We start from the raw sequence: 16170 nt of genomic DNA on the forward strand, positions 1-16170 counted from the left end.
CAGGTCATCTACAAGGCCATGCTAGGTAAAGCTCCGCCTTATCTCAGTTCACTGGTCACGATGGCAACACCCATCCGTAGCACGCGCTCCAGCAGGTGTATCTCACTGATCATCCCTAAAGCCAACACCTCATTCGGCCGCCTTTCGTTCCAGTACTCTGCTGCCTGTGACTGGAACGAATTGCAAAAATCGCTGAAGTTGGAGACTTTTATCTCCCTCACCAACTTCAAACATCAGCTATCTGAGCAGCTAACCGATCGCTGCAGCTGTACATAATCTATTGGTAAATAGCCCACCCATTTTCACCTACCTCATCCCCGCAGTTTTTATTTATTTACTTTTCTGCTCTTTGGCACACCTGCTCTTTATCTCTACCTGTACATGATCATCTGATCATTTATCACTCCAGTGTTAATCTGCAATATTGTAATTATTCGCCTACCTCCTCATGCCTTTTGCACACATTGTATATTGACTCCCCTTTTTTTCTACTGTGTTATTGACTTGTTAATTGTTTACTCCATGTGTAACTCTGTGTTGTCTGTTCACACTGCTATGCTTTATCTTGGCCAGGTCGCAGTTGCAAATGAGAACTTGTTCTCAACTAGCCTACCTGGTTAAATAAAGGTGAAATAAAAAAATATATAGTTATGTGTTGACTGTGTTGTAATTTGGTTTATCCTGAACCTCTCTCTCCCTCTCTCTCTTCCCTCTCTCTTCCCTCCCCCCTCCCTCTCTCTCTCTCTCTCTCTGTCTCTCTCTCTCTCTCTCTCTCTCTCTCTCTCTCTCTCTCTCTCTCTCTCTCTCTCTCTCTCTTCCTTCTCTCTCTCTTCCCCCTCCCCTCTTTCTCTCTCTCTCTCTCTCTCTCTCTCTCTCTCTCTCTCTCTCTCTCTCTCTCTCTCTCTCTCTCTCTCTCTCTCTCTCTCTCTCTCTCTCTCTCTCTCTCTCTCTCTCTCTCTCTCTCTCTCTCTCTCTCTCTCTCTCTCTCTCTCTCTCTCTCTTTCTTCCCTCCTCTCTAGATAGTAATCTGTGGTCAGAGGGATGCACCGGACACCTCCAGTCTGCTAGCAACAGTCAACTCTCTGTTCCTTCCACACAAGGTAAGAATTAAGGGCTAAATCCATTATTAGGCCGTTTTTAGCAGCAATCCACCAATACAGTACATCCTGACCAACCTCTCTCTAAATTAGTTATTTCTAGTTAGTTGTTACTTATAAACTGGGACGTTCAAGCCCTGGATGCTGAATTGCTGAAAGATGTGGTATATCAAACAATATACTACGGGTATGACACAAAATAGCTTGTTTACTGTTCTAATTACGGTGGTAACCTGTTTAAATAGTAATAAGGCACCTTGGGGTTTTGTGGTATATGGACTGTATCCAAGCAGTCCACGTTGTGCAATATAAACGTTGTGTATATTTGCCATATACCACACCCCCTTGGGCTTTATTGCTTATTTAAATTATTTCTAAGTTATTTTGGAGTGACACATCCTCTTGTCCTTAAGTTTGTCTCATAATGAGTGTTACAGCAATCATACCAAAAGGTCAGGTTGTCAAATTCATCTCTCTCACACACCACACACGCTTTCATACTCTCACATGGTCTCAAACACACACACACACACACACACACACACACACACACACACACACACACACACACACACACACACACACACACACACACACACACACACACACACACACACACACACACACACACACACACACACACACACACACACACACACACACACACACACACACACACACACACACACACACACACACACACACAGCAGGGCTGGTTGTGACAGTGCCTGGGGTGTTGGCTAACCTCGTGTTGTTTAAATGTCAGGCACAGTGGCCTCGCTGTATCGCAAGTGATTATTAAGGCCTAAATTAATCCTAATGAAACTACTGATTTAGAGGACGACCGATTTGAGTTTTTTTCACGTCCGATAACAATTTTTGGAGGTCAAAGAGACCGATATGTTATGACAATAATAAATAGAATTCAATTTGAACATTTTTAGACTTTTTCCCAGAGACAACCATGTATGCAGTAACAAATACATTATACAACCATACAATCAATTTGACTTTGTCTTTAACAATTTAACTACATAACAACATAATGGTTATAATTTATTTGAATGGTCAATCTCTTCATAGACTGGGTAAATCAAGATGTAGCCTAGGCCTACTCACAATACAGGTGGATGCATCTTCAATAGGAGTGTGTTCATCCATTGAGATGTTGAGATCGTTTTGGCTGATTCCAGTGGTCTTTGGGGCTGCAGATGACAATCTGTTTCCCTTTTCATTTGGGACCATTTAGGCCTACTGATCAACAACATTTTCATTTAAGTAGTCTATTGTCTTCTTTTAGAAAAAAATATGCGCTGTCTCCTGTCTCCACTCGCGCAGTCAGACAGTTGGGCTTGGGCGGTTCGTCTCGGCAAGGGAAAAACAATCAGCTTTGAAATTAGCACATTTTGCGTTATGGTTTGCTATCGCAAATAAAGTTCTAGAGTAACGTTAGTGAACTGATGTTAGCTTCAGAGCTACATGTACATTCTGTATTAATTTTTTTGTCTTTTTTTTAAAGATGAGGCTAGTTGATTTGCAGCAAGCGCTGGTGATATAAGGAATTTGAATTGATTTAAACTTTTGATACTTAAGTATATTTTAAACCAAATACTTTTAGACTTTTACTCAAGTAGAATTTTACTGGGTGACTTACTTTTACTTGAGTCATTTTCTATTAAGGTATCTTTACTTTTACTTAAGTATGACAGTTGGGTACTTTTTCCACCCCTGTCAGCCAGCCACCACTAGGCTACTGTATAGCTGTAGGCCTATTTCTAAAATAGACCTAGTTGTTTCCTTGTGTGAATAGTTTTTTCAGCAACCCTCCTTTTTGTAAAATGGATACTTCTGGGTTTTTGGCAATGAGGCCCTTTATTTTCTTCCCCAGATGTATCCCCCTTTCAATGTATCAATTGCCCGTGACATAGCTTTATCATTTATATCCTGTGTTTGACTTGGGCAGGAGGTCACCGGAGCTGAGTAGCCAACCAGCACCTCAAATTTTCTACTGAGCTCATTGTCCTCATATAGAATATTAGCTCAAAAGTATTGTGGAGCTCTTGCCCATATAAACAGTAGCCTACCAGTCTCAGAAATGAATAGGCCTCCAGCACCTATTTCAGTCCTCGCTCCTATCTTTATTCATCTCATGTCATTATGAGTTTTATTCATTTCTTTGTTGTCTTTTCTTTTGTTCGCATGTGAGCATGTCAGGTTTCTCTGTCCTGTCAATGCTGAGGTGATCACGCCACCTCAGCACGGATATAGAAAAAGGCTCATTTGGGGATGTTCGATAGCTGAGTATTTTTTGTCTTAACACACCATCACCAATGAGCCAATCGTTCAGCCTGACTCTTAGAACCACAGTCCTGCTCAGCGGCGGCAATCAGGAATTTTTCACTGGGGGTAGCTGTGAGGTAACTTGGCCATTGCACAGGGGTAGAGGGATGCAACACCGCAGGACCCGTGGGCTCCGACAGAGATTATTGCGGCACAGTCTGCGTTTTTCATTTTTCATGGCTACAAACCCAGGCACTTAATTAATGAAAATATTTGTGTGAAGTAACTGTATATAGTCCTATATAAAACTTAGCAAAATATTGATTTATTGTGTATGTAGCCTACCCTACTATGTGAGAGAGATGCATGGAACAATTCCAATGCCTTTAATGGCAAATAGAGAAACGTTTCATCTCCTTTCTTTGCCCAGCAAAACTTTGGCCTTACGTCTGTATAAACACATTATATGTAATTTCTAGCCTATTACATTTTATATGACTGGAAACATCAGCAGAATCTTTTTAATGCTGCAGAAAATACAGGGTATAGCCTACCACTGACAGTCCACACACTGCCACTGACAGTCCACGCACTACCACTGACAGTCCACGCACTACCACTGACAGTCCACGCACTACCACTGACAGTCCACGCACTACCACTGACAGTCCACGCACTACCACTGACAGTCCACGCACTGCCACTGACAGTCCACACACTGCCACTGACAGTCCACACACTGCCACCGACAGTCCACGCACTGCCACCGACAGTCCACGCACTACCACCGACAGTCCACGCACTACCACTGACAGTCCACGCACTGCCACTGACAGTCCACGCACTGCCACTGACAGTCCACGCACTGCCACTGACAGTCCACGCACTACCACTGACAGTCCACGCACTACCACTGACAGTCCACGCACTACCACTGACAGTCCACGCACTACCACTGACAGTCCACGCACTACCACTGACAGTCCACGCACTACCACTGACAGTCCACGCACTACCACTGACAGTCCACGCACTACCACTGACAGTCCACGCACTACCACTGACAGTCCACGCACTACCACTGACAGTCCACGCACTACCACTGACAGTCCACGCACTACCACTGACAGTCCACGCACTACCACTGACAGTCCACGCATTACCACTGGCAGTCCACGCATTGCCACTGACAGTCCACGCACTGCCACTGACAGTCCACGCACTGCCACTGACAGTTCACGCATTGCCACTGACAGTCCACACTGCCACTGACAGTCCACGCACTGCCACCGACAGTCCACGCACTGCCACCGACAGTCCACGCACTGCCACCGACAGTCCACGCACTGCCACCGACAGTCCACGCACTGCCACCGACAGTCTACCTACTGCCACCGACAGTCCACGCACTGCCACCGACAGTCCACGCACTGCCACCGACAGTCCACGCACTGCCACCGACAGGTCTGTGGGTTCGTTGTGTGAATGAATAAATTTATGAAATTCTCTCTGCCTGTTTTTTTGCAATGCAGCAATGTATCCATTTATCCAGTGTGATCACATCATACCATAGCTTCAGGTCGCTCTCACCTTTCAAACTTCCACGACAGTTCATTGCCAACACTGTCGCCTATTTTATATCTGTTCAGCAAACAAGTGGATCGATCGACGCTTCTCTCCACGAAAAGTTCTAGGTTTCAAACTACAGAACCAGTCAAACACAACTATTCATTCAACGGTTTTTCTTTATTTTGACTATTTTCTGCATTGTAGAAATAATAGTGAAGACATAAACTATGAAATAACACATATGGAATCATGTAGTAACCAAGAAAGTGTTAAACAAATCAAAATAGATGTTATATTCTTTGCCTTGATGACAGCTTTGCACACTCTTGGCATTCTCTCAACCAGCTTCATGAGGTAGTCACCTGGAATGCATTTCAATTAACAGGTGTGCCATGTTAATTTGTGGAATGTCTTTCCTCAATGCATTTGAGTCAACCCGTTGTGTTGTGACAAGGTAGGGGTGCTATACAGAAGATAGCCCTATTTGATAAAATACCAAGTCCATATTATGGCAAGAACAGCTCAAATATGCAAAGAAAATGACAGTCCATCATTACTTTAAGACATGTCAGTCAATCTGTAAAATTTCAAGAACTTTGAAATTTTCTTTTAAGTGCACAATAAACATCAAGCGTTATGATGAAACTGGCTTTCATGAGGACCGCCACAGGAAAGGAAGACCCAGAGTTACCTCTTCTGCAGAGGATAAGTTCATTAGAGTTAACTGCACCTCAGATTGCAGCCCAAATAAATGCTTCACAGAGTTCAACTAATAGATACATCAACTGTTCAGAGGAGACTGCGTGAATCAGGCCTTCATGGTCGAATTGTTGCAAAGAAACAACTACTTGGTTTGCTTAGGCAAAGAAACACAAGCAATGGACATTAGACCTCTGGAAATCGGTCCTTTGGTCTGATGAGTCCAGATTTGAGATTTTTGGTTCCAACCGCCGTGTCTTTGTGAGACGCAGAGTAGGTGAACGGATGATCTCCGCATGTGTGGTTCCCACCGTGAATAATGGAGGAGGAGGTGTGATGTTGTGGGGGTGTATTTCTGGTGACACTGTCTGTGATTTATTTAGAATTCAAGGCACACTTAACCAGCATGGCTACCACAGCATTCTGCAGCGATACACCATCCCATCGGGTTTGCTCTTAGTGGGACTATCATTTGTTTTTCAACAGGACAATGACCCAGGTCACACCTCCAGGCTGTGTAAAGGTTATTTGACATAGAAGGAGAGTGATGGTGCTGCATCCGATGACCTGGCCTCCACAATCTTCCTGACCTCAACCCTATTGATATGGTTTGGGATGAGTTGGACCGCAGAGTGAAGGAAAAGCCAACAAGTGCTCAGCATATGTGGGAACTCCTTTAAGACTGTTGTTGAAGCATTCCAGGTGAAACTAGTTGAGAGAATGCCAAGCTGTTATCAAATCAAATCAAATGTATTTATATAGCCCTTCGTACATCAGCTGATATCTCAAAGTGCTGTACAGAAACCCAGCTTAAAACCCCAAACATTAAGCAATGCAGGTGTAGAAGCACGGTGGCTAGGAAAAACTCCCTATAAAGGCCAAAACCTAGGAAGAAACCTAGAGAGGAACCAGGCTATGTGGGGTGGCCAGTCCTCTTCTGGCTGTGCCGGGTGGAGATTATAACAGAACGTGGCCAAGATGTTCAAATGTTCATAAATGACCAGCATGGTCGAATAATAACAAGGCAGAACAGTTGAAACTGGAGCAGCAGTACAGTCAGGTGGACCGGGGACAGCAAGGAGTCATCATGTCAGGTAGTCCTGGGGCACGGTCCTAGGGCTCAGGTCCTCCGAGAGAGAGAAAGAAAGAGAGAATTAGAGAGAGCATATGTGGGGTGGCCCGTCCTCTTCTGGCTGTGCCGGGTGGAGATTATAACAGAACATGGCCAAGATGTTCAAATGTTCATTAATGACCAGCATGGTCGAATAATAGTAAGACAGAACAGTTGAAACTGGAGCAGCAGCATGGCCAGGTGGACTGGGGACAGCAAGGAGTCATCATGTCAGGTAGTCCTGGGGCATGGTCCTAGGGCTCAGGTCCTCCGAGAGAGAGAAAGAAAGAAGGAGAGAATTAGAGAACGCACACTTAGATTCACACAGGACACCGAATAGGACAGGAGAAGTACTCCAGATACAACAAACTGACCCTAGCCCCCCGACACAAACTACTGCAGCATAAATACTGGAGGCTGAGACAGGAGGGGACAGGAGACACTGTGGCCCCATCCGAGGACACCCCTGGACAGGGCCAAACAGGAAGGATATAACCCCACCCACTTTGCCAAAGCACAGCCCCCACACCACTAGAGGGATATCTTCAACCACCAACTTACCATCCTGAGACAAGGCTGAGTATAGCCCACAAAGATCTCCGGCACGGCACAGCCCAAGTGGGGGGGGGGGGGGGGGGGGGGGGCGCCAACCCAGACAGGATGACCACAACAGTGAATCAACCCACTCAGGTGACGCACCCCCTGCAGGGACGGCATGAGAGAGCCCCAGTAAGCCAGTGACTCAGCCCCTGTAATAGGGTTAGAGGCAGAGAATCCCAGTGGAAAGAGGGGAACCGGCCAGGCAGAGACAGCAAGGGCGGTTCGTTGCTCCAGAGCCTTTCCGTTCACCTTCCCACTCCTGGGCCAGACTACACTCAATCACATGACCCACTGAAGAGATGAGTCTTCAGTAAAGACTTAAAGGTTGAGACCGAGTTTGCTTTCTCTGACATGGGTAGGCAGGCCGTTCCATAAAAATGGAGCTCTATAGCAGAAAGCCCTGCCTCCAGCTGTTTGCTTAGAAATTCTAGGGACAATTAGGAGGCCTGCGTCTTGTGACCGTAGCGTACGTGTAGGTATGTACGGCAGGACCAAATCAGAGAGATAGGTAGGAGCAAGCCCATGTAATGCTTTGTAGGTTAGCAGTAAAACCTTAAAATCAGCCCTTGCTTTGACAGGAAGCCAGTGTAGAGAGGCTAGCACTGGAGTAATATGATCAAATTTTTTGGTTCTAGTCAGGATTCTAGCAGCCGTATTTAGCACTAACTGAAGTTTATTTAGTGCTTTATCCGGGTAGCCGGAAAGTAGCTCATTGCAGTAGTCTAACCTAGAAGTGACAAAAGCATGGATTAATTTTTCTGCATCATTTTTGGACAGAAAGTTTCTGATTTTTGCAATATTACGTAGATGGAAAAAAGCTGTCCTCGAAATGGTCTTGATATGTTCTTCAAAAGAGAGATCAGGGTCCAGAGTAACACCGAGGTCCTTCACAGTTTTATTTGAGACGACTGTACAACCATTAAGATTAATTGTCAGATTCAACAGAAGATCTCTTTGTTTCTTGGGACCTAGAACAAGCATCTCTGTTTTGTCCGAGTTTAATAGTAGAAAGTTTGCAGCCATCCACTTCCTTATGTCTGAAACACATGCTTCTAGCGAGGGCAATTTTGGCGCTTCACCATGTTTCATTGAAATGTACAGCTGTGTGTCATCCGCATAGCAGTGAAAGTTAACATTATGTTTTCGAATGACATCCCCAAGAGGTAAAATATATAGTGAAAACAATAGTGGTCCTAAAACGGAACCTTGAGTAACACCGAAATGTACAGTTGATTTGTCAGAGGACAAACCATTCACAGAGACAAACTGATATCTTTCCGACAGATAAGATCTAAACCAGGCCAGAACATGTCCGTGTAGACCAATTTGGGTTTCCAATCTCTCCAAAAGAATGTGGTGATCGATGGTATCAAAAGCAGCACTAAGGTCTAGGAGCACGAGGACAGATGCAGAGCCTCGGTCCGATGCCATTAAAATGTCATTTACCACCTTCACAAGTGCCGTCTCAGTGCTATGATGGGGTCTAAAACCAGACTGAAGCATTTCGTATACATTGTTTGTCTTCAGGAAAGCAGTGAGTTGCTGTGCAACAGCCTTCTCTAAAATTTTTGAGAGGAATGGAAGATTCGATATAGGCCGATAGTTAAAAAAAATATTTTCTGGGTCAAGGTTTGGCTTTTTCAACAGAGGCTTTATTACTGCCACTTTTAGTGAGTTTGGTACACATCCAGTGGATAGAGAGCCATTTATTATGTTCAACATAGGAGGGCCAAGCACAGGAAGCAGCTCTTTCAGTAGTTTAGTTGGAATAGGGTCCAGTATGCAGCTTGAAGGTTTAGAGGCCATGATTATTTTCATCATTGTGTCAAGAGATATAGTACTAAAACACTTGAGCGTCTCTCTTGATCCTAGGTCCTGGCAGAGTTGTGCAGACTCAGGACAACTGAGGTTTGGAGGAATACGCAGGTTTAAAGAGGAGTCCGTAATTTGCTTTCTAATAATCATAATATTTTCCTCAAAGAAGTTCATGAATTTATCACTGCTAAAGTGAAAGTCATCCTCTCTTGGGGAATGCTGCTTTTTAGTTAGCTTTGCGACAGTATCAAAAAGGAATTTCGGATTGTTCTTATTTTCCTCAATTAAGTTAGAAAAATAGGATGATCGAGCAGCAGTAAGGGCTCTTCGGTACTGCACGGTACCGTCTTTCCAAGCTAGTCGGAAGACTTCCAGTTTGGTGTGGCGCCATTTCCGTTCCAATTTTCTGGAAGCTTGCTTCAGAGCTCGGGTATTTTCTGTGTACCAGGGAGCTAGTTTCTTATGAGAAATGTTTTTAGTTTTTAGGGGTGCAACTGCATCTAGGGTATTGCGCAAGATTAAATTGAGATCCTCAGTTAACTGATTTTTGTCCTCTGGCGTCCTTGGGTAGGCAGAGGGAGTCTGGAAGGGCATCAAGGAATCTTTGTGTTGTCTGTGAATTTATAGCACGACTTTTGATGGTCCTTGGTTGGGGTCTGAGCAGATTATTTGTTGCAAACGTAATAAAATGGTGGTCCGATAGTCCAGGATTATGAGGAAAAACATTAAGATCCACAACATTTATTCCATGGGACAAAACTAGGTCCAGCGTATGACTGTGACAGTGAGTGGATCCAGAGACATGTTGGACAAAACCCACTGAGTCGATGATGGCTCCGAAAGCCTTTTGGAGTGGGTCTGTGGACTTTTCCATGTGAATATTAAAGTCACCAAAGATTAGAATATTATCTGCTATGACTACAAGGTCCGATAGGAATTCAGGGAACTCAGTGAGAAACGCTGTATATGGCCCAGGAGGCCTGTAAACAGTAGCTATAAAAAGTGATTGAGTAGGCTGCATAGATTTCATGACTAGAATCTCAAAAGACGAAAACGTCATTTTTTTTTTTGTAAATTGAAATTTTCTATCGTAAATGTTAGCAACACCTCCGCCTTTGCGGGATGCACGGGGGATATGGTCACTAGTGTAGCCAGGAGGTGAGGCCTCATTTAAAACAGTAAATTCATCAGGCTTAAGCCATGTTTCAGTCAGGCCAATCACATCAAGATTATGATCAGTGATTAGTTCATTGACTATAATTGCCTTTGAAGTAAGGGATCTAACATTAGGTAGCCCTATTTTGAGATGTGAGGTATCATGATCTCTTTCAGTAATGACTGGAATGGAGGTGGTCTTTATTCTAGTGAGATTGCTAAGGCGAACACCGCCATGTTTAGTTTTGCCCAACCTAGGTCGAGGCACAGACACGGTCTCAATGGTGATAGCTGAGCTGACTACACTGACTGTGCTAGTGGCAGACTCCACTATGCTGGCAGGCTGGCTAACAGCCTGCTGCCTGGCCTGCACCCTATTTCATTGTGGAGCTAGAGGAGTTAGAGCCCTGTCTATGTTGGTAGATAAGATGAGAGCACCCCTCCAGCTAGGATGGAGTCCGTCACTCCTCAGCAGGCCAGGCTTGGTCCTGTTTGTGGGTGAGTCCCAGAAAGAGGGCCAATTATCTACAAATTCTATCTTTTGGGAGAGGCAGAAAACAGTTTTCAACCAGCGATTGAGTTGTGAGACTCTGCTGTAGAGCTCATCACTCCCCCTAACTGGGAGGGGGCCAGAGACGATTACTCGATGCCGACACATCTTTCTAGCTGATTTGCACGCAGAAGCTATGTGGCGCTTGGTGATCTCTGACTGTTTCATCCTAACATCGTTGGTGCCGACGTGTCATCAAGGCAAAGGGTGACTAGTTTGAAGAATCTCAAGTATAAAATATGTTTAGACTTATTTAACACTTTTTTCCCGTATGTTTTGATGTCTTTGTTATTGTTCTACGATGTAGAAAATAGTAAAAAATTAAGAAAAACCCTTGAATGAGTCCATATATAGCATAGGCTATATATAGGTGAGTTGCCAGAGGAGATGCATCAATTACAAGGAGGGAGCGGTGAAATATCCGCCAGAGTTTTAGGCTACCCTTGTCAATAAGTGATTGCACAGATTAAAATGTAGGCCTGGTGTCAACATTACCATCCGTTGGTTCACAAAAATGTGTCAACAGCAGAATATGGACAGGCTGCGTGCATGTGTTTCTATTCTCTAATGGTTGTCAATTTCATCTTCATATACAGTAGCCTAGGCCTATATCACAGCTGTCTCCATATGTCCCCTCCACTTTCCTTGTCAATTTATGTGATGGGCTACATTGATTTGGCATTATCCTATAGTGTCGACTAGTTGTTGATGTCCTATAGAAAGGATTTGAAGCAGAGACGAGGTTTTTAATACTTTTCCCCCCTTTTTTTTCCTGAGAAAGGAGAAATGTGATTTGAGCAAGATGCGCTGCAGGCGGCTTTGATTAATGGGTCCTTTTAGGTGGGTGGGTGCGCATGTATGAGTTCGCTAATTATCTCTGTCCATTCAGAGAGTTTCCTAAAATAAGTCGAGCCTGTCTGGACTTTATCTCTTTAATCAGGTAGGAAGAAAACTGTCGGCAGCCAGCGTCACGAGGGTCGGCATGTGCAATTGAGGAAGGATGACAGGTGGTGGTTTTGCATTGCCTCTCTTATTTAATGGGGAGCAGAAAATGAAAAGTGATTCATCCTGTAGGATGAATATCCTAATGTTTTCAGTAGCGTATTATTTCTTCCAGTATGTGATGTTTCTCTCATTACGGCGTCCTCTCTAGCCACTGTCTAACAACATGCCCTAATGCCACTGAGGAAAGACCGAGGCAATCTATACTTTGCGACCACTGACACTTACGCACACACACACACACACACACACACACACACACACACACACACACACACACACACACACACACACACACACACACACACACACACACACACACACACACACACACACACACACACACACACACACACACACACACACACACACACACACACACACACACACAATGCCATTCTATTATCTTTATCGTGAGGTAGTCTGCTGCTGTTTAGCAGTCATTTGTTTGGAAAGAAAATGTTATAATGCTCATTTATTTCACATGTTTAAACATGTACCTTGGCGATATCTCAGTTCAATGGGGTAATGGGAACACGTAGGAGATCACAGCATAGAGATCGACCATGAGGATCACCACCAGGACCAGCAATAACCCGTACAGATGAACATGTAGAGAGAATGTTATGCAGCACCGGATAAAGCCATGAGTAGAATGATGCCGCACAAGAGAAGAGAGAGAACGTAACAGGACACCGCTGGGTGTCCATATTCAAATACCCTAAGAAATTCTGGGAGAGAGCAATGTCAGCTCTAGCTAAGAGGGTCAGGGATAACGTGGGACCTCGGGATGTTTCTGGGGCTTAGAATGGAGAGCAGAAAAAGAGGGATAGAAAATGGAAACCCTCGGTTGGGCCGATATCATCATGAATGGAAGGAGAGATGTTGTCATTTTTAACAAGTCTATAATTGAGAGAAAGAAAGAGTGTACCACAGACATGCATATCCAGATGTAGACAAAACAGAAAGCCATTAGCAGTACCCTTGGACACACACACACACCCCAGGAGAGAGAGCCTTGGGCGGGCCCAGAGCTGATAATCTTAACAGTGGTTCCCAACCCTTTTCTGAATTTTGCTCTGGCCCAGAGTTCCCCGGAAGTCCCTCCTCATGTGCATTTTACCAGTAAGCCTATGGTCTCATGAGTCTTCTCAAGTACCCCCTATGGATAGGCCAAGTACCCCAGGTTAGCACCCTTGGTTGGGAACCACTGATTTAATACACTAAAGGCCCCCTGAGTACAATATTGCCCTCTAGCGGGAGAACTACTGTTCCCATAACATCTGATAGGGGAGGGAGAGAGGGAGAGAGAGGGAGAGAGAGAGAGGGAGGTTGAAAAGAGGGAGGATAAGGTGGAAGAGAAAGGGAGAAGAGAGAGTGAAGGACAGATGAGAGAAGAGAGCGGAGGAAATAAAATAACAAGGGAAGTGTTCTCCACGACACATTAGGCAGAGGGAGAGACGATGTAGTTTAATTCAATTCTAATCATGAAGTCATCTGTCGGTCAGGGCTGAGGCAAGGCAGGGTTAATTGAGGGGAATGAGCTGTGTCCAGTTTGATGCATATTAGCACAAGTGCACGTACTTTGTTTATTCCATGTATATTCATTGCTCTAATCTAGAGCCCTCAAACTCAACTCTGGATCTCGACGCTAGTTCCAGAGTGTTTGTTCATTGTTTTAAACCTGGGACACCAGGTGGGTGTAATGAATTATCAGGTAGAACAGAAAACCAGCAGGCTCGTAGCGTAGGAGTTGAATACCCCTGCTCTAGAGTTAAATGCTCCCCTAACCCCCCCATATCAATTAATGCTCCAGACAATGATGTGTAAAATCGGCCTTGATTGTAATTGCTGTGTGCTAAATGTTGGTAGATGTTCTATTGAAGGCCAATATGGGTTGATTATCAGGGTTGCTGGTTGTGGCTAACCTTTTTCTCACATAGGTTTTACGACGGTTACAAGTAAACACACATCACCTTTTAACAAGTACCCAATCTCTGTTACACACGCCCTTTCGCTCTGGATCTCTTTCCTTTTCTCGTCTCTTTCTTCTTCAGTCTAAAAATCACCTTCCTTTTCACACCCTCTCTTTCTATCATAAGGGAATAGGGATTAGCAGTATTTTACACTAGTGCCGGCTGTCGGCTATACAGCCGATTACAGAGTATTTTTCAACCGGGTACTTTTTTCCACTTTTTTTTCCCCCCACAAATTTACTAGGCTAGTCAGAAAAAGAAGTCCGCTGAGCCCATTGCTGCTAGAATTCTGGAATATGCATATCGTCCAATCTATTGATAGGACAGGCGCCTGTCAGTCACAAAGTGAGTGATGACAGGGAAACACGGATGGTTTGACCGTCTGCTGTCAGTCCCGCCTCTCGGTACCTGGGTGTGTGTGCGAGCTGTGGTTGCAGTCAAATTTCTACACAGAGGAAGAGCGCATGAATTTGCACATCCCATATAATGTGTTAAGGATGAGTTGAAATCCACACAGCCTATTGTTGAATGGCACATTCATTCATTTGATTTCAAGCGCTGGGTCCGACAGTAACGATGGCCCGCTGGCCCGGGGCCACTAAATCACGTTGGGCCATTGGATATCGTCAGTCACTGGGCCAGTAACTTTTCAGTGCCTTTTTGCCTTCCGGATCATTTACCTGCTCTGTCGCAGTCTACCGTTGAAGACTACACGCGTAAATGTCATGCTATTTGTATTTGACAAATCTGATTGGCTGTTCATTCAAGTGCCACCGCGCAACTTCTCGAGCAGTACTGATGTCTCACTGAGCGTATTTCTTTTAGGGAAAGCGATTTGCAAAGGTTAACCTCCAATAGTGAACATACTAGCAATATGCCAGCTGCTGTTGATAGTCTGCAAAAAGAAAGCTTTAAAAAAAATGCTGGGCATTCCTCTTGGCTAGTCTACTGTAACCATGTCATTTCTCTTTTGGTATGTTTGTCATGGTTTGGGAAAGGCCCCTTAGTTCCAGTGAAGGCAAATCTTAACACTATGCTACAGCATACTAGATGATTCTGTGCTTCTAACTTCGTGGCAACAGTTTGGGGAAGGCCCTTTCCTGTTTCAGCATGACCATGCCCCCGTGCACAAAGCGAGGTCCATACAGAAATGGTTTGTTGAGATTGGTATGGTAGAACTTAACTGTCCTGCACAGAGCCCTGACCTCAACCCCATCAAACACCTTGAGGATGTATTGGAACGGCAACTGTGAGCCAGGCCTAAGCGCCCAACATCAGTGCCCGAACCTCACTAAGGCTCTTTTCGCTGAATGGAAGAAATTACCCGCAGTAATGCCCCAACATCTAGTGGAAAGCTTTCCCAGAAGTGTGAGGCTCTTATAGCAGCAAACGGGGAACCAACTCCATGTTAATGCCCATGATTTTGTAATGAGATGTTAAATGAGCAGGTGTCCACATTCTTTTAGTCATGCTATCGGGAACTGGAACACGCTGTTCACGTCGATCCAGAGCATCCCAAACATGCTCAATGAGTGTCATGTCTGGTGAGTATGGCACATTTGCAGCTTCCGTGAATTGTGTACAGATTCTTGCATTAACATGCTGAAACATGAAGTGATGGCGGGGATGAATGGCTCGATAATGGGCCTCAGGATCTCGTCATTCGTATCTCTGTGCATTCAAATTGCCATAGATAAAATGCAATTGTGTTCGTTGTTCATAGCTACCCATACCATAACCCCACCGCCATCACGGGGTACTCTGTTCACAAACCGCTCGCTCACCCAACACCATACAAGCTGTCTGCCATCTGCCTGGTGCAGTTGAAACCGAATTCATCTGAGAAGAACACACTTCTCCAGCGTGTTAGTGGAGGTGAGCATTTGCCCACTGAAGTCAGTTACGACACCAACCTGCAGTCAGGTCAAGACCATGGTGAGGCTTGCGAACATGCAGATGAGCTTCCCTGAGACAGTTTCTGACAGTTTGTGCAGAAATGATTTGGTTGTGCAAACCCACAGTTTCATCAACTGTCCGGGTGGCTGGGCTCAGACAATCCCGCAGGTGAAGAAGCCAGATGTGGAGCTCCTGGGCTGGCGTTGTCTGCGGTTGGACATGCTGCCAAATTCTCTAAAACAACGTTGGCAGCGGAATTTGGTAATTTAATGTTCATTTATTTATCTGGCAACAGCTCTGGTGGACATTGCTGCAGTCAGCATGCCAATTGCACGCTCCCTCAACTTGAGACATCTGAAATGTCTTGAGTCAAGTATTCAACGCATTTGTTATGGCAAACCTACATTTTCTTAAGTCACA

General features: G+C 44.7%; 1 protein-coding gene across 1 annotated transcript in view; it reads left to right on the forward strand.

Moving 5' to 3' along the window:
* spata20 (spermatogenesis associated 20) overlaps positions 1 to 16170 on the forward strand; it is a 70454-nt gene that overhangs the window by 32152 nt on the left and 22132 nt on the right. The window contains 1 exon segment of the mRNA XM_046356895.1: positions 1020 to 1100. Coding sequence (XP_046212851.1) covers positions 1020 to 1100 — 81 coding nt within the window.

The sequence above is a fragment of the Oncorhynchus gorbuscha genome, linkage group LG07, assembly GCF_021184085.1.
Source record: "Oncorhynchus gorbuscha isolate QuinsamMale2020 ecotype Even-year linkage group LG07, OgorEven_v1.0, whole genome shotgun sequence".
In the NCBI taxonomy this organism is placed as follows: Eukaryota; Metazoa; Chordata; class Actinopteri; order Salmoniformes; family Salmonidae; genus Oncorhynchus; species Oncorhynchus gorbuscha.